General features: G+C 29.8%; 5 protein-coding genes across 7 annotated transcripts; 1 reads left to right on the forward strand and 4 right to left on the reverse strand.

The window, feature by feature from the left end:
- Positions 1-3,555: 3,555 nt before the first annotated feature.
- Positions 3,556-11,234, forward strand: LOC111026971. The gene is made up of 3 exons (XM_022305167.1): positions 3,556-4,231; positions 7,198-7,429; positions 9,437-11,234. Exons 1-3 carry the CDS (start codon positions 4,100-4,102, stop codon positions 9,748-9,750), a joined length of 678 nt encoding a protein of 225 aa, XP_022160859.1. The 5' UTR covers positions 3,556-4,099; the 3' UTR covers positions 9,751-11,234.
- A 168-nt stretch (positions 11,235-11,402) lies between these two features.
- LOC111026996 (transmembrane protein 60) lies at positions 11,403-11,804 on the reverse strand. Its single transcript, XM_022305194.1, has one exon. It carries the CDS (start codon positions 11,802-11,804, stop codon positions 11,403-11,405), a length of 402 nt encoding a protein of 133 aa, XP_022160886.1.
- Positions 11,773-25,508, reverse strand: LOC111026970 (armadillo repeat-containing protein 7). 3 transcript variants are annotated; one of them, XM_022305165.1, is made up of 5 exons: positions 25,224-25,487; positions 24,988-25,155; positions 23,600-23,737; positions 15,928-16,089; positions 11,773-11,805 (listed from the first exon to the last, which is right to left on the reverse strand). In XM_022305165.1, exons 1-4 carry the CDS (start codon positions 25,330-25,332, stop codon positions 15,947-15,949), a joined length of 558 nt encoding a protein of 185 aa, XP_022160857.1. In that variant the 5' UTR covers positions 25,333-25,487; the 3' UTR covers positions 11,773-11,805; positions 15,928-15,946. The 3 variants fall into 3 exon arrangements, with proteins under 3 accessions (XP_022160857.1, XP_022160858.1, XP_022160856.1); XM_022305166.1 differs by lacking the exon at positions 11,773-11,805 and adding an exon at positions 14,113-14,198 and having other exon boundaries at positions 25,224-25,489; XM_022305164.1 differs by lacking the exons at positions 11,773-11,805; positions 15,928-16,089 and adding an exon at positions 19,957-21,047 and having other exon boundaries at positions 25,224-25,508.
- Positions 11,812-14,064, reverse strand: LOC111026972 (follicle cell protein 3C-1). The gene is made up of 4 exons (XM_022305168.1): positions 13,948-14,064; positions 13,376-13,676; positions 13,171-13,242; positions 11,812-13,099 (listed from the first exon to the last, which is right to left on the reverse strand). The coding sequence occupies exons 1-4, from the start codon at positions 14,004-14,006 to the stop codon at positions 12,989-12,991; spliced, it is 543 nt and encodes a 180-aa protein (XP_022160860.1). The 5' UTR covers positions 14,007-14,064; the 3' UTR covers positions 11,812-12,988.
- On the reverse strand, positions 15,062-15,962 carry LOC111026973 (3-hydroxybutyryl-CoA dehydratase-like). The gene has a single exon (XM_022305169.1). It carries the CDS (start codon positions 15,842-15,844, stop codon positions 15,416-15,418), a length of 429 nt encoding a protein of 142 aa, XP_022160861.1. The 5' UTR covers positions 15,845-15,962; the 3' UTR covers positions 15,062-15,415.
- Positions 25,509-25,636: the final 128 nt, after the last annotated feature.

Consider the following 25,636-nt stretch of genomic DNA (forward strand, 5'->3'; position numbering starts at 1 on the left):
CTTTAACTATACGTACCAGCCGGCGTCGCTAGTTCCCGGATGGGTGACCACCCGGGTTCTTAGCAACATACACAAACACGTGTTACAACCCTAACAGCATAAAAACCTTCTAAAAACAAAAATATACAAAAAAATCTCCTACCGTAACAACCCACTCCCAATGGTCTATATGTTGGAGCTGCAGGTTCCTCTAAAAATAAAATATATATATAGCTTATTAGCTTATAGGCATAGGCGCATTTGAGTTAAATTTATGGGAGTGCTAAAATTATGTGACCCGTAATTTCATTTATACACCATCATTGGACTACATTTTTAAAGCCAGTACAAATTTTTTATTCAAGGGATGTTATAGACTAACAAAAATGAAGATACGTACCTACTTCTCTACCATTATAACACAGATTAAACAAATTTTATAAGTTTTATTTAATCTGTGATTATAGTGGTTCAATTTAAATGTAAACATTTTTGAGTTGGTAAAAAAGATTAGCTTACATCGGTTAGAGCACATAATATTCAACATCTTTAATGTATATTCCCGTCATCAATTTGCTAAAATTGAAAAGTGCTCCGATCAATGCGAAGCAATATTATATTGTTTATGCGTTTTAATATGACATTGCATTGTTTGATGAGATCATTGGAAGTATGCTTACAATTTTGTCAGGCGTATAGCTATTTATAGCTATTTCAATTCCATAAATTTATTGATTTTGAATGTTTTCATCTAATGACTACATGAAATGTTCATGAGATTGTGTAATATGTATGATGCGGGTGATTTGTGGGAACTGAGAAGTATACACACAATAATGATCATTTAGGTACTACACAGTACACACAGAGACGAGCAGTGACCGCAAGAACGAAATGATTGCCTAAACACAATTCCTCAATTTATTAATATAAGATGTTTGCGGGTCCTTACTATGAATAGTATAAATAGCTACTTATAATAGTATAATATAATATATGTATTATTACTATTATGAAAATTATATCTTAGTAATAATAAATGTACCATAATGTCTATGACATAATATTATAACTAATAAAAATTGTATTGCCATAAGCACCCCCAAGCACCCCCCCCCCAATTGTGCCTATGCCTATAGGTATACCGTACTCTCAAGAACTCTGAACTACTAATTAAAAACATTTGACACCCTTACTGCAGAAAAATCAACTCAACGATTAGTAATGAACTTGTAATTTTGCAATAATGGTCAATGGTCACTTTGAAAGAAAGTTTTAAGTTTAAATTATAAGTTTCACCCCAATGGCCTTTGTTGCAGCACCCCCTCCCCCTCCAAAATCCCAAAATTACACGGTCTTCCACTTACAAAATAGTCTTTTGATTGAAAAAAATAACTCACAGGATACCAGTACAAACAAAATGTTGATTTGTTTATGGATTCCACAACCCCATGGCGAGCATGATTATCTCCCTTAATTTATATCGTCTACATATTTTGAGCTCTACGAATCCTCCTCGTCCTGGGCTGCAGTGGCGTCATATTGCTGTAAAAATATTATTTCACTTTATTTTCAAACTTCCTCGAGTAAATTTGTAAGGAAAAAAAGAAAAAACACGTAGTTTTTTTTGTCACAGGCATACACTTACTGCTGCAATCGGACTCTATAAGTAACACGTTAGTTTAACCTCGCGAGGTATTCCTTTTACACCGTGGTCTGCTATACCCGAAAATGATGAAACTATCTGTGTATTGTTTATTATGGTTTTGTAATACACCCATCGATCTCTGCAGGTTGAACGTCACGTTTAATCAATGACGTAGTACGTCTTGGCACGTTTGCAAACGTCTATGGACCATGGACGCACCGATATGTGTATGTAATAAATAATGTCAAACACAATTTGAAATGATTGAACATTAAGTATTGACGATGGTGTAAGTAAAAATCTTAAAAATCAATTTTTAATTATTTTAATTGCCCAAATAAAAGTTTTATATTTTTACCAGTGAGTGAATACAGGAGAATGGAATTAAAAGGTTGGAGGTAAGTTCAAATAATAACACATTCTGAACGATGAACGTTTGATGTTGAGCACGATGAACGCGATGAACGTCCAACGTAGGCACGTTGCCTCAACACCAACGCTAAGTGAACGTTGGTGAGCGATAACGTTAACCTCCAACGTCCGATATAAAAATTTTGAATATTAATAAATATCTTTGTAAAAAAAATTTAATTACGATGTTAATTATTAGTATTCGCAAATAATACTTTATAATATTATATAATACAGTAATTAATAATATATTAAGCAGAGCATAACCAAATATTTATCTCAGTAATAACGAAATAGTTTAAAATATTGACATATTGTATTAACATCTAACAAGTAATTTAATTCAAAAAATTGGTTTTTTAACCTATAAACATAGGTGATATACTAATACATAACATAGGTTTTACAAGTCTTCGGCGGAATCAACGCCCTTTATATTAAATTTGGGAGTAGTAGAATTATGTAATTTTTGGAGTTGGGTTTCTCCCCCTCCCTCAATAGATATCATGCATTTCAAGTGGGTTTGTATTAGAACAGAGTAGACATTTTTTTTTAAATGTATTTCTAGTGCTACATTTAAAGTTTTTAACTGGTTATTAATTGTATATATAATTGTTTTCTGTTTTAAGATTACAAGTAAATTCTCCATCAAAATTATGCATCCAAAGTATTTATATCGATCTACTTCGATAGTAGAACAATTACAATTTTTAATATTACTACAAGTATAATTTTTGTAGGGTTAGATATTAAGGAAATTGACAGATAGTTATAACGAGATCTAACTTTCAACATTTGTTTTGAAGGTATAATTGTAGGTTGTTGAACTATAATATATACAGTATTTTTCGAATGATTTTTAAAAATATGCTGAGCTGGAAAATTGAGCCAAGAATCGTGCCTATATACACGTATTCTACTAATACAGATGGTAAATAGGTATTCTGTTATAGTTTTATCTCTTCAGCTTAGATATACTGCACATATCACTATATCAGTCTACTACAATAATAACGACCTATGCACACACCATATACATATATATCACTCATACATACATATCATATTATGGTATCGAATAATATACAGATACATGTGCTGTATACCCTTGTACCCACTACCCCCTGTTGGGTTAGTACAGTTAGTATAAACCGTATGCAGCCCATCGAGGTATAAATAATGACGTATCTGATAGCCCTGAGGTCAAGCCACTAAGCATCGACTACAACTGCAACTACAGCAATAATACATATTCCTGTTATCGGCTACCGACGTTCTCAAGGATTGAGTACTACAATAATAACACATAAATGAGACCTGAATCAGCTATTATATTGTACAGATACGCGTATTATAATATAGGGACGGTCGATGTATCGGTATGTTCTCACGGCGGCTGCTATATGATAAGATAATAATATTACATTATTATTATTATTATTATTGTTGTTGTTGTTGTTATATACTTTGCCGGGGACGACGTCGAGGGGACACGACGACGTGCACTCTCATACGCCCAACACAACTCCCCCAGTCATCATCACATATGTTTTACATGTATTATTATAGACACACGTATACGGACATCAACCATGGTATACGCAGATTATAACAACCACAGGCACGCACGCGCACGCGCTATTAAGCAAATTTAACTTTTTACAACGACCGCGGCGGCGGTGCCCATCACGAGTAAATTATTTTTTTTTTTATCTAAATGCACCGACCCAGCCCCGCACAGTTTAAATTATCATAATCTCTTAACAATCCTTAATTGGACGAGACCGTTCAGGACGTCGAGAGCATCGCTCACAATACACATTGACATACAGTCCCTTGGTCCCGTCACGTCATGATCTCGCGTTCGATATTATACCTATTATTATAATATTGTTGTAGGTACACGCATATTACTTACGACACCCAACGTCGCGTCTTGGTTTAATATAATATAATAATATACGATTTCGCCCGAATAGCCGATATTTTCGTTTACCTTTGATGTGATTTTATTTTGTTTGATTTAAAAAAAAAATTGCTTGCCCCTTACTCCGATCAAAAATGTACCGTCTGTTTTTGGTACTGTGTTTGTGTTACGGTTTGCCGGGCCACGCGTCCTCGGAGGAAACAACCACTTCGGTGTACGAACACTGTGGAAATCTGCAGCTTCAAGAAAACATACAAATTAAATTGGTACGTGTTTGTTTTGTTATAATAGATGAAGAACTATGGTAGGTACTATGCATTTAAAATATAAATTATACATTATACATATATTATAAATTAGGTTCGATCAATTTTGACTTTTTTTTTCGATTAATGTTACTTATGAAAATTTTTATTACTAGGTCAAAAAGATTTAAAATATAATAAAAGGAACCTTATAAGTTGTTCTAAAATCAATTTAAAAAAGGAAAATATATATGCACATTTTTTTTAAATATGCATTAAGAATTTTAATTTTAATGATTTTAGTTATTTTGTATGAATAAAAAAATATTAACTGTATTATATACTTAAAATATTTTGCCAATATAGGAATAATTTCTATAAGCAATTATTTTACTCTTTTGGTATCACAAAATGCATCTCCAATAACTTAATTAGAGTCAAATATTATACTTAACATTTCTTTTATTAACTCAAAATTATGCCAAAATATTTCTTGTCTGAAATTTAAAAAAAAATTGCTTCACATACTGAAGTAGAAAATTTTCAAACTTTTATTTTTATGAAAGAAACTCAAAGAACTTCCTTGTAACAAACTTAATCTATAATTGGTATTCTAGGAGTTAAAAGCCAAAATTATTGTAGAGTGTTTTTAAAAATAATTGGGAAAACAATGAAACAATTTGGAAACATTTTCTAAACAAAAATAGTTGTAGACAAAATCAATTATTTTTTTACTCATAAATGAATCTTATACAGAATGGTAATTTTCACCAAATTTTCATTAGTAAAATTACTGGACGTGAAATAATTTTCAAAATATTTCGACTCTTTTTGTTTTATTTATAGATATATGCATTTTAAAATTGTTGACTCTTTTTAGTTTTTTTATGATTTATTACTCAATAATCAATATTATAGGCAGTGCGAGTAATTTAAAATTATGTTAAGCTACATAATGGCTATAATCATTGTATACTAGATAATTTTTTATCACCTACCAAATGTTATATGTTGTGTTGCTAAAGATACGGACCATAGGATATAGGCGCCACTGTCCTCAGGAAACACTATTAGGATAGATCAGCCAAGTTTGTTTAATTCATGTTAAGTTATGAATGCTGAGCGCCTGACCTAAACGAAGACAGAATAAAATGTAGCAATAAGAATTCAGTTCAATCTCATCGTGCTTGATAATTATACATTTTGGTTCCGTTCACGTTTATTAACTTAAAGTGGCTACAATTAGTAAAAGTACATGTATCTAGAATGTCTTAAAAAAAATTATACTATTATTACGCTTACACTTCCGATATTCGAATTGCATCAGCCTAATGTTTTATTTAATGTAATTCTATTGCAAATAAATGATTATTTATTGTTCTATATACCACGTGCCCACGTCCTAGGGTATTGGAAGTTTCATACATTTTGTTGAATTGCACTGAATACATAGTTATAAAACTAATTCACTCAATTAAATTCATATATTATTATGTAAATAATGCATTAGATTAAATTGCAAACACTTCAGCGCTCACTTCGTGAGATTTTAAAAATTCCTCTACTACAATCTGTAAATGGCAAATTAATTTTATTTTGTTCAAGTTATAAAATTGAAAGATTTAATCCATGGTGATGAATTGACAAAGCTTTTGAATAGTTTAATATGTCATAATGATTTTTATATATTTATTGTATAGGTTAACTGTTGGGCTTCATCATAAATTGGTCAAATGATTTATTTGTTATACTTATTTGTCTATTCGTTTTACGTGATAATTAATTTCTATCATCCATGTTTACGGAGGTTTAATAAATGCATGAAAATTTTAAAAACATCAGCTCATCGGTTGTTTAATTTTTAACTATAATTTGTAATGTATACTTACACCTAAATATCTAATGATACGGAATTAACTATTTTAAATAATATTTTAAAATAAAAGATATTAAATAACAAATTATTTAGTAACTTAGGCCTTAAGTCTAGTACCTATTGGAAATAATTATCAAAAACAATATGTAGATTACTTAATCAAACACCATTGAGAAGTTTTTTTTCTAGGATTTCCGGTTGAACTAGTCCATAATTAAAAAACCCCCTAATAATTCATATAGATTTATTAAAAGAAAATATGATATAATGGTAGGTATTAAATAGACTTTTTAACAAAAAAATGTATCCATAATTTAGATTTTAGATCCGAGGGAACTTGTCAATACATGAATAATTATACAACAATTATTAATTATTAATTTAGAAAAATAACTAGAGTTTAAGATATTTTACATTTAGTACTTCACTTATATGAGTATATATCAAAAAACATTATTCATAGTTTTCCTATAGTATTTTATACAATTAAGAGGATACCACTCCCGCATGTGTTCAATCTTACGTTCACATTAACCAATTTTACTATTATTATTTTTTAAATTAGTGTGGATTTATTTAGTATCTAATTTTAAGGCAAGATACGAAGATTATTATCTAGAAAGCTTTATTGATATTTTAATTACAAAGCAAGTTAATAATCATTTAAAAATTTACACAAAATGTACAGTCAAAATGCAATTAAGGAGAACGTACAATTTGCGATGTTGGTAAGACGGAGAAAACACATACGAATGTGGCGCACTCCTCTTAAAACTAAAATAACAATGTTTAATTTTTTTTTTATTCTGTACTACACATCAGTCCTTGATATAAATAAATACTAAATAGGAAATAAATAAATTGAAATTAGATGCCGCTTAAATTGCACCTTGTTTTATAATTTATTGTGTTATGTTTTTTATTTCAGTCAAATTGATGATGTCATTTTACAGACATTAATATATACTATAATGTCACCAATGTATATCAGTATTCTCAGATGATTTCAGTTTAAAAATAAAAACAATTTAAAATGTCGAATCATTAAAATACCCACATACGTTTGAAACAGAGATATTTAAGTAATATTTTTCGTTATTTTTATTTTCAGATAACTGGTACGTGGTATGTGATCGAAATTTTACAACACAAAACAGACGATAGACTATTTCATGGAGAGAAATTTGAAGTACCCACTTGTCCTTCTGTTTTCCTGACGCTGGCGGGTTCTGATACAGATCTGAAATTGTATTGGAACGAAGATACAGGAGACATTGAATATCTGTTCAAAATTAAAGACAGATCGACTCCGGGATTCTGGCTGTCATCTGGATCACAAAATGGTAATAACCAAAACTAATACCACTTATGTGTAGGTAGCACAGCACGTGCTATTATTCACTTTCTTTAGCGATGGGTATACTCATAGAGCATAGAACATAGGCGAATGTGAGCCTTGAGGAGACCCCGAGACTATCTATATTTTATTTATGCATTTCGAAAATTCTGATTAGTATATAAATACGTGGGCAAGGTTCAAACCACCATTGGACATGGACATTTTATGAAATTGTTGAAGACAAAATACTGAGGACAAACCTTTATTAGGAAACATTACTTAATAGAACTACAGCTATATGTACATGCGACTTATTCCTAATGACACTAATGCATATAATACCATGTACAAAAGAAAGTTAAAATGTTCGTATACCTAGTATAACTTATGAGTTATGACTTATGAGTATTGTAATTGAACGGTTTCTACCCTCAATCGACCATTGACTCAAACCGATAAAGCGAGAAATTAAACAGAATTAACTTATTATTAGAATTTAATTTTTCAACTGTGCATCGTTTAGTTTCATAATATGTGTATAGAGGTATATTGTTTTCGTTACGTCACGTCTGCATAGTACATAATGTATAATATATGATATTATACTGTAAAATGAGTACCTACTTATAATGTCATACTTAAATTAACAATTTTGACATTTTTAAAAATAAAATATTTAGTTGAAATACATGGTTAGATATTAGAAAGAGAACTTAATTCATATCTTTTTAAAATAGATACTTAAGTACATTTCTTGTAACTGACAGCTCAACCGCTTGTTTCATCCTAATACTAGGTACTATAATAATGTTATAATGTAATATTATAATTACTGTAAAATGGTATCAACTATCTTGGCTGTATGAAATTATGTTAGTTACGTTATCGCATAGGCCATAGCACTTAAACCACAGAAGTATTATTTTTGAAAACATGTTCTAAATTATAATTATTTAATAACAACAGTCAATAAGCCTTGCTAAAAATTTTAGTAAAAGTATAACTTATACTTACTTTTACCAAACGGCAAACACTATACTTAAGTCTTAAACTAATGTTTGAAAACGTCAAAAATATAATAGAAGTGGAAAACTCAATTATCTATCTGCGTTAAATACTTAATTGTAAACCCAAAATTACAAATAATTGATAATAGTATAAAATCTTGCTAAATAATAATCGCTGACAATCAGGTAGGTATATACAATGTATATTAAACATCTGAAGTCAAAAGTCGCGAAACATATACTAACTATCAATTACCAATGTCCTATACAAATACCTAGTCTTGACATTTAGTAGTTTGATAGTTTAAAAAATCATTTTATTATCGACATATTTATGAACCAAGTTGCAATGTCATTATTGGTTCTCGTGAACCTAAACGAATAGTGAAGACGTGTAGGTACTCTTTATTCAGAAACATAAATGATTTTTTGAAACTCTTCAGAATATTTTTGAGAAGGATTGACCGAAGGTGGTATGTCAAGCTAAAACGCATAATGGCACATAGTCAGTTGTGTATTTTAATATTAGGTACATTTAATGTTAAAACACGTTTACCACCGATATTTACAAAAACTGAATTGTAGTTGAGCATAACATATAGTGCTGGATTTCTTGGTGATGTAGAGGTGCAGACGAATTTTTAACTTGTTCGACTGACGACTGTTTAAGTAACTTATTCCATTCCTTTGAAAAATTTAAAATGACCTACTTATCATGATTTACTAAAAAATATATAATATAATGTCTATCAGACTTATCAGTTATAATTAATTATTATAATAATGTAGGGGGGGGAGAGAGGTATAAACGAATATATTATAAGTATCGAATTATATATAACACCCCATTTTTATGTTGAAATAACAACCAAAGACAATATATTATATATATGAAATACCTTTCGGCGGAAACGAAAAACGGGAACCTGACGACCTGTTCATTTCAAATGTTCGCGACATGTTTTTTATCTTTACGTTTAACCTGGACGCCGTCCGTTTTGCAGGGACCCTAGTGCAGGTGACCACCTACGATCAGTTTGCGGGCATGGTGTACGTGCGGAAGGCGATCAGCAATCACATGGTGTTGACGTTCTGCTCGCCGAATACGCAGCTGTACAGCGTGGTGTTGGCCAGGGACAAGACGTTGGACGCCAAGGAACTGAAGAGCATCGTGAACCACATGCACCTGCAAAAGTTGCCAATCACGCAGACGAAACGCACGTGTCGCAGCTCGGCGTCCACAGCCCGGGCCACCGCTTGGATGACCACAGCGTTCTGCTTGACGTACTTGGTGTGGTACTTGCGAGTCCACAAATAGGTCACAACCGCGAGCGTCGCGCGCCTATATATATATATATACACGTCGGGGCAAACGGACGCGCAAAACACACACACACACACACACACACACATATCCACCTACACATACACACGCATGCGGGCGCAGGGTCGGCGTTGCTCGAAGTTCCCGAAGGGGTATTAATTTATGATAAATTGTATAATAGTCGACGGTTTCAACTCAGAAACTCGCCCCGGACGGAGTTTAGGAAAATTATTTTCATAGGTAGGTATAACATCATCGTTTCCGAATGATGTCTGAAGTCGACAACTTTATCAGTTTCATTTCGATTAAAACTTAAAATACAATCCATATTGTAGGTAATACTTAAGTCTTTTCATATCTAGGATATATCAAATAATTTACCACCTATCTAGTACCTATATTAAAATATAATTATATACTTCGGGTTCCAGCAAAGTCTACTCGTATACATATACTGCGGCAGTGAATGTACATTTTAAAAACCGTCGAAATTAGTACGTAACTATACTGCTTCTGTACTGCTGAAACAGAATATACGTCGTACGAGTATAAGCCTATTTTTAAACAGTATTTCATTATATTCGTTCCCACATAAAACTTTTTAAATTCAATATGTTTAAATAATATCACTGCGTACCTACCTATAAGACAGTGTACACTATACAAATAAGGTCACAGTGCTATAAAAATCCACGGTCTTTTACCCTTAACTCTACTCCGACCCTGCGCACACACAAGAATGACAATACTTAAAACGATAGGAAAGGAAGAAAAATAAAAAACGAATAACTTATCACTTCCATACCCAACATTGCGTTGTTGCCCGAACAAATAATTACGACATAATAATATACTTACCTATAATATGTGTACCGTGCTCAATTCAAGTTGTGCAATAAATACTGTTAAAATCTAACAATTCCGTTCAATTTGTACTTTTGCTTAATTTTTCGGATCTCTTTAGTGCATAGTGATTTTGTTTTTTTGCGTACCTACATACATGCTACAACCTACCTATAAATTATAATATTGTTTTAGTACACACATTTATTAACGTTTAATTGGACGAATACTATTATTATTTATTGCAGTACCTACTATAACATTATAATTCCACAATGTTGGGTTACCTTTTTGTTTGTGAAATTTATCTTCTTAAAAACGATTGTATTGTTACAATAACTACTTAGATATAATTATTATTTACTAAAATATTTGTAAATTGAAAAAATGTTTTTTATAAGAGTTTATGAAATTAAATGTTTATTACAAATACCTTATATTAATATACATATATTATATATATATTGCAGTAATCTAAGCAGCCATACAACAGCTGTGAAATATGTTAGCTTCGCGCAAATGTGTATACTTTATTCGTTTAAATAATAGAGCACAATAATAATTGTAAATGTACATTAACTCGAAACACATATTGTATCTATTTGGATAAATAAAAATAGACTCTACTTTTACAATTGCCTACTTATACAGCATAATATTGAATAAAAAAAAACATATTAAATTATATTATAAAAGGCATAACCACAGTCTTGTTGCATCACTTGCATTATTAAGGATTTAATTATATAACATCTATAATGACAATATTAACCAAATATGTACAAAAATATTAAGTAATTCGATTAGTCTTTGTAATGTCTGACGAGAGGCGGTATCACGATGATTATCAGGTAAACGATGAGCGTCCAGATGGGCATAAACACGTAGTATATTGGCAACTGGGGGTTTTGATTCTCCAGCTTATAGCAAAGCGTCAGTTGGGCAATGATCTTCATCAGGCAAATGACAAATATTATGCACCTTCGACTGCCGCAAAACACCGGCATTTCAGTCATCGCCTGACAAGAATTGCTGTGCACGCAAGAGCAAATTATGAACAGTGCCGTGAGAGCGTCGTCCAACCAAATCGGCATGAATATCAGATACCAGCTCTGTTTTTGTTTGGTCTGTAGTTGTATGGTGAGCAGCACCAAGAATATCACCATTGAAGCCCACGTGGTCAGTGCACGTTGAGTCAGAGCCATTCTAAAAAAATACAAATACATTATTATTATATTTTAGGAATTGTGCTATCTCATACAGAAATAGCCTGTACATTTTTAAATATTATCTTTCTATACATAATATATAAATAAACTTAGTGATCAGTGATTTTAAAATATTTATTAAGAAAAAAGGACTGTTCTTCAGGAAAATATAATTTTCGTAGTTTTTATTGGCTAGACATACAAAATATTTTAAAATAAAAATGTGATTAACTAGCTACTGCAGGACAGATGTTTCAGTACAATACTAAATGGCATCTACAGAAGACACGTGAATAAAACATTTTTATTTACAGTCGGAAAACTTTTCTAAGGATTTTTACATATCTATAGCTGATCAAATACGGAAACCAAAAAAATCATTTTAGTTGATTGTATAGATAACCATTCTGAATTTACATATTGTCATAAATGTTTTTCATCAAAACTTAAACGTGTAATAAGATAATAAGAATATCAAACCACTTACATTTGTATTAATTATATTATATTATTATACAGTATATTACAATTGTGGATTTGTTTAATCAATTAAAATTAAAAACAATATTAATTTGAAATCATACGATTTATAAGCAACTGTTTTAATAATAACAATAAACTAATAAGTCAGTAGTATAAATATCTAGTTTATCATAACCCATAATTTTTAACTAATGTAAGTTGTAATAAATGAAATGCATTATTTAGTAAATATTAACTCATAGCTTAAAAAATATATTTTTGATGAACAAAAATTAAATAATAAAATGTAAGGAATTTTACACTGATCATTGCGGGTGATCGGTACCTCGGGAAAGAAAGTTTTTTAAAAATGTAACATTTATTAATAATTCTAATAATTTTAAGTTGTAAAACATTTCCCCCCGAAATATTATCGGCTGTATCAGTTGTAGACTATAGTATACTAAAGGGAATAATAATAACACAATTTAAGTTAAGTAGGTATCTAACTAATACAAAAATACACAAATATGAGCATGGCCTTAAAGTTACATTTTATGTGTAGATTACTGAATTAAAAACAAAAACAAAATCTCAAGAATAAGATAAATATTTCTTTAATAAAAACATATAAAAATACATTAAAATAAATAATAACACATATTATTATTTCGTAACTTTATAGTAAACACATTACACATATATGTTGCAAGTTTCTATTATAATACAGGACATTTGTAATGCTGACCGTCCTTGCAACAGAACTCTTTGCCGGTGGACAAAAGAGTGTTCATCCACGAGTCGTTACAGTTTTTCACGAACAGATGTGCCTGTAAAAATCAAAAACATTAACATGTAAAAAATTTTAATTTACAGCGAAAGGAGATTCAATAACACTCACGCGTTCCTTATACACATCACGATCGACCGAGCCGCAGATTATCGCCGGACTGTTTGGTAAATGTTTTGCGATCTGCAGACGAGAATAAAACAACAATATTACTGTCATAAAATATTCCTACTACCCGACACCCTTATCAATGATGATATTACACTGTTCAGCTAAATTAAAAAATACGTAGACCACGATCCCGGTATATACTCACCATTTCCAAGCATTTGTTGGTGCAAGTCTTGACGCCCAAAGCATTACAGGAAGCTGGTTCGTCCTGTTCGTGCAACAACGCGGCGTATCCGGTAGGCTGTTTTTTACTACCCTTGGTGATTTGGCTACTCAAAAACACGCCACAAATACACGGAGTCTTCGTGGTCGACGAGGGTAGCGATTGCGCTCCGCTCGATGACCCTTCAAACGGTAGTGGTTTTACCGCTGGTGCATGATTCAACATTTCGTTTTGCTTTTGGACCGGCCTCTGTACGTCACGGCCGTCGGATTGATCGGCGAAACTATAAAACGAGTAGGTAAAATAAATAGGTAAAGTTAGTTATCAATGATATTATACTAGGTAACATATAAGTAGGATACTTAATGCAGTACTATATTATTGGTGACGAAAAATAAACCAATAAACGATATGAAGCCGATAATATTATATTATATTGTCGGCTCAGAAACAGTACGATAAACGGTAGGTAGGACTGGCTTAAACAAAAAACTGGAGGCAACCGGAAGCGAAAAATAATTAGGCACGTATGTGTAAACTGTAAAACGACTTACCACAGCGAGATCGACCCAATTGCGACAGCTAATGACACCATCCTTGTAGTCATCATCATCCTGATATAGTTTTTTGGAAGCTATATGTGCTGTAGAATATAAAAAGTACAAGTGTGGATCGAACTTATAGTACTTGATGAACTCTGACCGCATAAAGTGAGGGAATGCGCTTGTTTTCGTTCTTAGGACGGTATTTATAAACGGCGTGCAAACGACGAGAAGACTTCCTCGTGAATTGTGTTTTGTAAACACTAAATTAATGTTTAAAATATAAGCGGAAACACGGCGATGGAGAACTGTTTAATTTTCGAAACGAGAAACAATATATAACGGTTCAGGAAACCTGTTCGTTGAGTACATTTTGTAAACATTAAATTACGAGTACAATAACCAAAAAAAAAATCCTGTGATAACAAAACAATTTTAAGGCCAACTTCACTCGATACTATATTATTGTTATACTAGTACACATTTTATACCCAACAATAATGAGATTTCGGTATTTCACTTTTACTACGAATTCTATAGGTTCATAACGTATTCTGTATACTTAAACTTAACACAGCTAAGTATACTGTATACCTACTTATAACATCTAACCAATCTCGACGATTCTAACGTAATACAAGCATAATATCATATATATATATGACATAGATTTAACGTCAGGAATTAATAGTAATATTAATAATATAATAATATTTAATTCCTAACACTACTCTTAAACTATTTCAATTGTATAGTTTTATACCCAGAAAATTGTTCTTATACACTAACCCATTAAATTTAATTTCATAATTGCGTTTTAATGTGTAAGTGTAAAAATCAATAAATTGTTTTTTTGAATATTTTTTAAAAAAATACGGGAATATATTTCGACAGGTTTATTACATAAGACAAATTTACTCGCCGCTTGTCACTGAAAAAAGTCATGAGCATTGAGCTCAGTTGCAAGCCACGATTAGTGCCAGCCCCTATATTATAGTCACTAGCACACTAGCGATTTTACTAGCCATGTCGATTACAAAATGCGATTACACTCTCCAGAGAGTACCAAAAGATGTATTAGGGAAGTCGTCAACTCTATTTGCGGGTTTGCTGTGTACCTGACTAGTTCATAGTGAATACTTTTTTTTAGTTTAATCAACCCCTCAATTAAATTAATTTAATTAGAACATTTTAGGTGGTTAAGGGATGTCGACTAGCCGTTACTGGTTATAGTATCACATGCACCTACAAAACTATTATGCACTTATAACTTCTATACTTAAAAATAAACTGCACATTATAAAACAAAAACAGTATCGTCATTATAATATTATGATAAGTATTATATTGATAAACTACAAAATATATATTTTCACGCTTAATTTTAAAAGTTGAACAGTTTAAAAGTGACTAAACTAAGCAATCCGGGGATTCGGAAGCTTAAAAATATAACACAGGATTTTATATTTAACTCTTTATTTTAAACTGCATTATTACACGTCTGATTTTTAGTAAGACGTTTATTGATAACATCCGCTGTGCCTTCCATGACTACCTTGTCCCCAACCCTACACCAGAATCCACACTTCACAAGCTTTCTTATGGTTTGTATCTCAACTTCTATTTTGACTAGATCGCCGGCATAACACGCGTTTGGAAACCTCAGTTTCTTGGACACGACAACCGTGCCGTCACCGGGTAACTTGGTACCAATCACCCCAGACACCAGACCCGCTAAATATATGCCGTGCACCAAAGGACGATCGCCAGAATGTATGGGATTAGTGTCACCACTCAGACGAGCAAAATCGTTAATATCCGATTTTTCGACTCTTTTCGATATCACTACACGATCGCCAACCGTAAGAGCTCTGGTGGACTGCAATCGTCTACTTAGCCGAGTAAGCATGACAAGAGTTGTACTTATATATAGTAATGATATAATTATGAAATATATTTGTTATATATGACTATTTATGACTATGTAAGTACTTAGTTATTCGGATGAGCACTATGTGTTGGACGTGATTGCCGTTTGAATGTCGTGTTCGGTACAGAAGTCTGTCAAAAATATTTTAGCCACATTCCTCAGCTTAGGGTTTTCGCTCTCAGCGTGCGACAGCATACAACCAACAATGGACGGATTTACAATGTCTGTAAAAACAAAAATGTAGTAAACGGGTTTTAAAGATTTTCTTTCTTATAAATATAATTCAATATACAAAATTTTCAATTGATGTTTGTTATTTAATAATTTTAAAGACACCTGCAGTAAAAAAAAAATAATAACGGTAATATATAAGAAGAGCCTATATTGTTTTTTTATTTTATAAATCCAAGGTTATAATATTGTAAAACTTCAACTTGGTAATTTTCAGTTTTTTCGAAATGGTTACATGATTTTAATTTATTTTGATGCAAACCGTAAATTATGTTATATTATAATAACTTAAAAATTGAAAAAATATGTTAAAAATTTAGTGAACATATTTAAAAATATTAATTTGTAAATAAAAAAAAACAAATAAATATACTTTGCTCATTTTTTTCGATAATCAACTCTCCGTTTATCACTGTAAGTGTAAGATTTTTATTTTTAAATTAAAATAGACGGAGACCTCCATATATTTTATAAATATTTTAACTATGAAGTTTAATAAGGTCGTTAACAAATTAAGCATTTTATAAGTACAGGTGCAAATAGATAACTGAAAGTCTTATTGTCTTATCCTAAAATTGAATGGGTTTAACATACTACACTGTAAGTAATACACGGGCTACCAATATTACACGGATAATTTATTTATTTATAAGAAAAATTATGTAAAGAGATCACCATTCAAAATATCATGTTTTAATTGAAACTATAATAACGCTTTTTTTTTTGTTGGAAATTGGGAACAACATTAGAGTAAGACGCATCGGCAAAATTAATAAGGGAATGTAATTAAAACAATTATTTTAAGAAAACAGATAATTATTAATTAAGTTATATTATTTATAGATACCCTACGAAAAAACTAATGATTTATGGAAATAAATAATGTTAGGTATACATTATACAATTTAATTTGACTATTTCAAGTAATTGTATGGACAAAATGTATGATATAGTTCAGCGGTTCCCAACCTTTTTAGCTGTGCGGACCACCAATTTTGTAAGAAAATCTTTGAGGCCCACAAACAGCTCACCTATACACGAATGCATAAATATATATATATATATAATATACAAACGTCAGTTGTTAGAATTAAAAAGAATTAAAAAATCAATTGTTTATCATGAAAAACACTTTATCAAACTTAATCACAAGTTAAACAATTTAATGTGATTTTTGACATTACTTGTCCTTCATGAGAGAGTCAATATTGGGATGAAAATTGGATGGTTTTACAATTAAATCACTTTTAACATTCAATTAATTCCTATATTTAGCGTTAATTAATAATTTGACACTACAGAGTGTAGATAATATTGATAAATATTATTATAACCAGAAATGTTATTAGGTATATACTAAAAATATGTAATAATATTATTTAAAATATATATATAATAGTAAGTATTATATATTTATATGGTTCACGGGCCAGTATCCGCGGCCCATGGGTTGGGAACCGCTGATATAGTTGATAGATATGTGTAAAAGTTAGAAAATAATAAGCAAAACTGTCTTAAAAATTATCACACATTTTTTTTTTTTTTTTAATGCTTGCGTAAGTTATGACAGTTATGCAATGTATATCTTATTGTTTTAAACAAACATTCAAAATAATAAATAAAGTTGAAATGGACATAATGTCACGTTTTAAAAAAACGCCACACCCGAATTTTGTTGTCTCCGTCTACAAGACTCACTTAGTGAGTAACATGGTAAATTTTCGTATAGCTTTGTAAGTTAAAATACTGGTGTGGGATCCTCTTAATATGATTAAAATAATTTATCATTCGTTCTTTCAGGAATAAAATAATTAATAGTATTTAAATGTATTAAATTAGTTAATAAATAATACCTAATGAATACATAAAATGTATAATAGTACGCAAATTAGTTAAACAAAATTTTTTACCACTTATAAGATATACCCATTAATTGTTTCAAATTTAATTACAACTTGCTGACGTTCCTAACATACCAGATTCTATAGCATAGGAGATCGGAAGGAGTAAGGTGGGGCATTCCCCCCCCCCGGCTTTACAGAAATAATTTTAAAAATCAGTTTACCTATAATTAACATAAAAATAAAAGCATGTAAATAAATTACTTTATAACAAGTTGTAAGTGATTATACAAAAAAAAGTCACCAATCACCATTATAAAAAATGTCGTTATGCCAAGTTAACGATTAATATTATATTTTATGTAATAAACTTGCCCCCTCCTAGACAAATTCTGCAGGCGACTATATTCAATAATCTTTAAGAAAACTATCATTACTTCAATTCAAAAATCTATTTGAATTTGACCAATCAAATGAATAAATCTTTAAATATTAAGGTTAATTTAGTAAGCCCGAAAAAAAATATTATACTTAAATAAATTCGGTAAAATCATGCCTGAATAGCAAACAAACTTCTAATATAAAATCCATAAGTTATGCCTATAGGGGTGCAAACGGCTGACACCCTGCAATCAGTTCTACATAGGAACTTAAAATTAATGATTTATTTACAAATATTATTATAATTAATAAATTCACATAAAATAATGATACTCCTTTCTTGTATAAATTATTAAGTAACTAAATTTATAGTCTGGAGATCTTATTCGAAATTCCTCTCAATATACCTAACCATACTCTCAACTCCATAAATACATTTTATGTTTTACACAAAAACAAACCTAGTCATTATGCCCCTTAAATAGAATTTTATTAATAGAAATTCTGTGAAAATTTTCATTTTTTTTTTTTTTTTTTGATTCCCAAGCAAGTTAAAAGTGGCTGCTACTAAAATTATTCTGCCCACCATATATTACAGGGGTGGCCACAACGAGGCTCGCGAGCCGCACGCGGCTCTTAAATCAATTTCGTGCGGCTTTTGTACCAAACTCAGACTAAAATTAATAAATATATAATTTCATTAGAACCGTCAGATAGTGGTTTCGTATTCATTTCAATCGTTATTAGGCATAGATTGGCAAGCAGCGGCGGTGACGGAGCTCTTAATATGTGTAACCAAAAATAATCACTGTGTGTTTCGACCACGCCAGAGTTCCTTCATTTGATTTAAAATGAAAAATGTATCTTCATTTTATAAACATTGCTTTACAATGTGGCTCACCTCGACTTAACTTTATACATTTGCGGCTCCCAAAGTTAAGGGTAGTGGCCACCCCTGTTATATTATAATGTATGCAGTGACACAGTGTGCACATCTATATATGGTACTCCCAAACATTATAATGTAATATTTTATCAAATATCATAAATAATAAATAAAACAATAAAATCAGAGTAGTTCATCATATTGAAGGGATCATACACACATTTTCGGAATAATATATGTATTCTTAGGTGTAGTAAGTTACTACTAGTAACTCATACAATTTTATAAAAAGATATTATGTTAATTATTTAAATGAAAGTTCAGAACTTAATAGCATTATATGACTTACATAGTTAATTTTATTATATGATAATAATTTGCTACCCAGAAGTACAATTTAGAAGGTTTTGATAACATTCTAGATATATAACAACTAAATATATTTATACATGTTTATAGGCACAACTAGATTACAATTTTACCCCCATCTTCCCCCTTAGTTGTATCTATGTATATGTCTCTTGGATAAATTTCCAAAATAAATTGTTTGTTTTTTGTTAATTTAAATCATTGAACAATATCATTTGCATACACATTTTTGTAGAAACTTTACATTTAACTAAATATAAAAACAAATAAAATATAGATTCCATTAATAAGTAAAAATACTATAATTTACTATCCAACAAATATTAAATATTTAATAACAGACATTTTACAAGATAATTTTAAAATTTCTTAATAATAATTTATCATAAGTAATTATTTCAAGTATTAAGTAAATGATTTAAAATATAAAACTCATTTATATAAAACAATATAGCTTAATAATCAGAGTAATTTTCAGAAATTCAACTGCATATGTATATCAAATATTCTACATTATACCTATATCTAAATTTACTGAACATGACTAAACGGTATTACATTTTCCACCAATTTGGAATAAATGTCTTAGCCGTGAACCCACCAACAACTAATCGTTCTGCTTTCAAACATTCATCAATTCTTAATAGTGCAATCCCAACTTTTCCACATAATCCTCTCAACTTGCCAGGTGGTCTTTTAACACCTGTGTCAGATTCATTGTAAATATCTGCATCCAAATTCAAACCAGTGGGTGTTTCATCAAAAATTAAAGGCATTATTCTTTTTCTTGTAACTCCAGTGTGATGAGTCCTTGCTGTCAGTTCTTGTCCAACATAGCAGCCTTTATTAAAGCTTATACCATTTAAATAGTCACAGTTCATTTCTAATGGAAAAGATTGCCCTTTCAGTAACTCGCTGCCTTCAGCAACACCATTTGTATATCTCCATTGTTGATAAGTAAATTTGTTATCACGTTCGTCCAAAAATATTTCATTTCTAATACCTGAAGTCTTATCAGATAAAACTCTTTGACCTAAAATAGGCAAACGTGGGTCATTAAAAACGCTAACTGAATTAAGTTCCATGTCCATAGGTGTAGAACTGAATAACGCCCAAATACTGGTATCATTTAATATGTTAATGTTGATTTTTCTTCGTAGTAAGTACATTTTTAAGTATTTAATTAAATCACTAGCATCATCTTTTTCACATTCAAGTAGTATATGATCATCTACTTTATAAACCAAGCAATCATATAAAACACGGCCTTTTGAATTCAATATCATTGTGAACAAAGATTTTTCAGTTTTTAGTCTAAAAATATCATTGGTTATCAAACCCTGACAATAATCATACATGCCATCTCCTTCAATTTTTATCAGACTTTTATGGCTTAGAAGTTCTAACTTAGGTTTGAATGGAGATGTAGAAAATAAGCGCACTAACTTCATTGGAACTCTCATTGTTCAAAAACCTTAGAAAAACATATGGTACCAACTAATTAATTATAATATAATTATTCTAATATTAACTCTCATATAGTATGCGGTCTAAGTATAAACACATACATAAGAATTAAAATTTAAAAATATTATTTATTTTGCTTTTCAAACTAAATAGATTAAACTAAAAAATAAAAATAATAACTAAGAATAATGATAAATATTACAGCATACAACTTAAATATTAATTAACATTATTTAATGAAGTAAGTTAGTGAAAGAGCGAAATAATATTAAAACAATTAAATAAATAAATACCGCATACTACATATTTTAGACCTTACATGTATGAATAATTTTAAATATAATTTTTCAAATCTAAGTTCATCAAAGGTTTAGAATTTATACAATGAAGTAAAAATTATCAAAAATCTTACCAAATAGTACAAATACAATATTATATTTAGACCTTAAACAAAATGGAAAAAATATTTAAACCAAATAACCTAAAGAATGATTATTTTAGTTGCTTGTTATCATATTATAAAATAGTACATTTATACAAAAACATTAAAATATTGTTTAAAGAAGAATTTTATACACAGTCCTACATTTCCATATTATGAATCTTTTTAAACATAACATGATAAAATATTAGTTTGGATATTATTTGAGATGTATTGTTACATAGTATTTATTTTTAAAAAAATACGAAATAAAATAAATACATTTAAAAAATGTATTTTATTAAAATCAAATCCTAGTACTTTTACACGGGAATTCCGAATTAGTGATACAGTTGTACAATTAATGTAAAATTGTTTAGTAAAATAATTTTATGTATAAAAAAAATAGAGTTATGAAACAAGTATACTTAAATTAGTGTATATAATAATATGTATACTTTTTTGATTAAATAATAATAACAATAATCCAAGAAACCGATATAAATTTTAAATTATAACTATGGTCTTCAAACAGGACAGAAATTAGGTATAATAATTAGTATTTTATATTGGTCAATCCACATTTAAAGTTTTTCAAATAAATTTAAATTTATGAAATTTGAATCTGGCTCTTAAATTTCATAATATTAAACATATTATTTTATTAACATTTCCTATTTTTAAATTGTTTAAATAGGTACATTAGCTACACTAATGACTTAGCGTTATTATAACACTAAAATATTAAAATACATATTTAAAATAAGTTTGTATTATAGTACACTAGTGATAAATAAATTACTATTTAATACAAATAATTAGATACTAAAAACTAAAACTAAATTACATTTTTAAGACAACAAAAATAACTCAAAAAATTAATAAGAATTTACACTATACAACATGTATGTGTCGTCTTTGTTAAACTAGTATTTAACTCGGCAATCTACATATTTTTGAAGTAAGATAGTAGAATATAATGGTCCATACACACTCCCATTCCAAAATACGGCCAGACATAATTAACCATACCGCAGCAATGTGTGGAGGACTTGAAGTCTTCAACTGCGAAAATTTGGTTTTCGCATCGTTATTTGTAACATAGGCACAATACATGCGGGTTGCTCCTATCAAGTTTACAGCTAATACCTAATCCCTCAATAGTTTTGTTTGTATAAAAGAATAACCTAACACATTCAATGCTGATCACATTTGAGTAGGTATACTTGTTGTAAGTTGTAACACAGAACAAATTGAGGTTTTGAATAACAATTCTTAAAAATTGAAAAATTAAAATATCAATGTTTGACTTGCATACTTATAAGTTATAAGAAATCCTACAAAAAATGAATAGTTTAATTGCATGCCTGACTTTAGTGCATTTAATAAGGTAAAAAGTATTCTGTTAAATTATTCAGCATATAAAAATTAAGTTAAATGACACTGTTTGACATAATGTGTGAGGAAGGATTAATAATTATATTTAATTTTAATATCAACTGTTTAAGCTGTTCAATAATCTATTAATATGTTACAGAAATTTACTACTGCACAAATACAACAATAACAAGTCAAATTCTTAATTCATATGTATTATAAGTGTTACGTAAATAGTCCTAGATATTAAAATAAATATATATATGTACAATATCTAAATTAAGCCAATTTATTTTGGTCAACATATTGTAATAACTCGGGTTAAAATACACAAATATTTTCATATTTATTATTTATAGATAAAAAATAATTGAACAATAATTTATATTCTCACCAAATAGAAAATAGTTACTAAATGCCAAATGGTTTCAAGTTATCTTAATAATAACATTGATTATAAAGATAATCAATGCATACACATTTTACTCATTTCAAAATATTATTTGAGTAATTTTTAACTTAATACATTAAATGACACATAGGAATCCCAGCTTATTAATATGGGAATAATTCAGTCGCATTAAATCAAGATCTTTAAACAGCTAAAATATTTTTAAAACAATTAACGACTAGATTTTCTTAACACTAATGAAGTAATGAGTATAATTTGCAAAATGAATAATGTCAATATAGCAGACCGCATACAACATGAATAATATTAAGATAAAGTTAACGATATGAAATTATTCATTATTAATTACCTGTTTTTATTTCTGGTGCATACAAGTACATAAGAGTAGTAATACAGGAAAGTATTATATTGTCATCATCTATACTCAAATTTTTTTCTATATTTTGTATACCGCCATTTCCAATGATATAATCCTTATTGGCAGGGTCTAAAAATATTTAAAGAAAAACAAAAAATGTAAACAGATAAAGAATTGGAAAGAAAATATGTTTTAACATAATAAAATTATTTAGTACCTATAGTATTTTGAAAATTGTAAATTAAGCATTAACTTAACATTTAATATCCCAGTTTACAAAAACACTTCATAATGTTATAAAAAAGTAAATATTAATTAAATACAGAAAATAAAATTATAATTAAGGTAATATCTCAAGTAAAATTGCATGTTGAATCTATGATCAAAAAATATACAAGTGTGAGGATAAATTGTTCTGTTTAAGAGATCACTGCATTGTACATAGGCATTTGTTGTCTCTATTTTACAAGTAGTTAACATAAAAAATTTATGCTCAGCAGATTATTAATTTTCATTAATTTAAAAATTAGAGTTTTGAAACTTGATGGTAAGAACGTTATGTGTTTGTGGGTTTTTATAGCTGGGTAATTAGTGTAAAAACCACTCATACAAAACACAGATAATGATCATGATTCATTCTAACTTTTAAAGCTAAACGTGATCTACTAAATATAAATTTGGTATGTTACACACTTGTAAAACACAGACAACAAATACCTGTGAGCGTAATCTATTTAATGAGCCAGATAAAATAATAATTTTACTCTAAGAAAATCATATTACTTTAATATTAGCTTTCCTATTTGACATAATATGAACAATCAGTGGCGTGTATCATAAAAATAGTTGGTGCTGCACAAATAATTTTAGGTGATCTACCCCTCAATATACTGTTGTACCGATCTATAAAATGTCCTATTTTTCTTCTATTAATACCCATCTATCCATATATTTAAGGTGTTGTCTGAGCAACACTTGGATAAGATGTTACGCGCCACTGTGGACAATGCTAAAATATTATATTTATTCTATTTTTATTTTATATACTATTTTTTTCTTCTAAAAAATTATAACATAAAAAGAATTACTAGCTGTAATTTCATAAGCTAATTAAAATGATTCTGGTATTAATGAGTTTTTTAAATCCTAAGAAAGTAGGAAAATTATTACGATGATGCTAAAACCTACTAAACCTAGTAACATAACTATGTCCCAAAAAAGACCTATTGGAACATCACACATGACTTTTTAAATTGGTAATGTTCCAAAACATCAAATTATTTACCAACCATAACTATATAATGCATTAATTTACTGGAACAATGAGAAAACAGTACAGGTGCTAAATCAAATGAAAAATACTGAACAATAATTATTACCATTGACTAGATTACAGAGTCCAGCTGCTGCAAATGCTATTAGTTGGTTGTCATCAGAAGCCAACTGTTCCAGGAATAAATCAATTACCTTCTGAGTACGTATGTGCAGATAATTGACGGGATCGTATGCAAAGTTGGCAAGGTTAGCTAAAACTTGAAGCTTCGACTCTAAATAAGTAAACAAATACATCAAAATATATCAGTGGGTTCATTAGGACATCAGTCATATTAAATACCCGCACTGTTCGTTTTTCGGAACTCCTGAACGAGTTGTTTCAAGAACTCTGGCCGGTTTATTCCATCGGCCGGCGTGCGCTTGAGCAAGTCCTGTGGTTTGTGAAACATATATAGACCACGGCAACGGGAAACCGTGTAAGCCAACGTAAACCGTGAACGGCGAATGCCTAAAGGCTATTTTTTTTAACACTTAGTCTAAATTAAAATAATCGAACAATTAAATTGCGAACTCAGTGATTAGTGATTTCATTTCTCGGTTGGCGGAGGAGAGCGCCGTAGTGGACGTACGAATATGTACGATAAGAAGAGCCGTGTTATCACTCGTCGTCGACTCCGTGTTGTACCCACAGATATATAAAAATACATAAAATTTTTTATATATCTGTGGTTGTACCTTATCAATGTGGTTCAA

The sequence above is a fragment of the Myzus persicae genome, unplaced genomic scaffold (assembly GCF_001856785.1).
Source record: "Myzus persicae strain clone G006 unplaced genomic scaffold, MPER_G0061.0, whole genome shotgun sequence".
In the NCBI taxonomy this organism is placed as follows: domain Eukaryota; kingdom Metazoa; phylum Arthropoda; class Insecta; order Hemiptera; family Aphididae; genus Myzus; species Myzus persicae.

What these genes read in the sequence shown, in the direction of transcription:
- LOC111026971 (XM_022305167.1), top strand. Translation starts at nt 4,100, where the DNA reads ATGTACCGTCTGTTTTTGGTACTGTGTTTGTGTTACGGTTTGCCGGGC. An exon ending in AAAACATACAAATTAAATTG is followed by an intron (nt 4,232 to 7,197) that starts GTACGTGTTTGT and finishes TTTTATTTTCAG; the next exon opens with ATAACTGGTACGTGGTATGT. An exon ending in GTCATCTGGATCACAAAATG is followed by an intron (nt 7,430 to 9,436) that starts GTAATAACCAAA and finishes TCCGTTTTGCAG; the next exon opens with GGACCCTAGTGCAGGTGACC.
- LOC111026972 (XM_022305168.1), bottom strand. Translation starts at nt 14,006, where the DNA reads ATGATGATGACTACAAGGATGGTGTCATTAGCTGTCGCAATTGGGTCG. An exon ending in CCAACAAATGCTTGGAAATG is followed by an intron (nt 13,243 to 13,375) that starts GTGAGTATATAC and finishes TCTCGTCTGCAG; the next exon opens with ATCGCAAAACATTTACCAAA. An exon ending in GTGATGTGTATAAGGAACGC is followed by an intron (nt 13,100 to 13,170) that starts GTGAGTGTTATT and finishes TGATTTTTACAG; the next exon opens with GCACATCTGTTCGTGAAAAA.
- LOC111026996 (XM_022305194.1), bottom strand. Translation starts at nt 11,804, where the DNA reads ATGGCTCTGACTCAACGTGCACTGACCACGTGGGCTTCAATGGTGATA.
- LOC111026970 (XM_022305164.1), bottom strand. Translation starts at nt 21,036, where the DNA reads ATGAGAGTTCCAATGAAGTTAGTGCGCTTATTTTCTACATCTCCATTC.
- LOC111026973 (XM_022305169.1), bottom strand. Translation starts at nt 15,844, where the DNA reads ATGCTTACTCGGCTAAGTAGACGATTGCAGTCCACCAGAGCTCTTACG.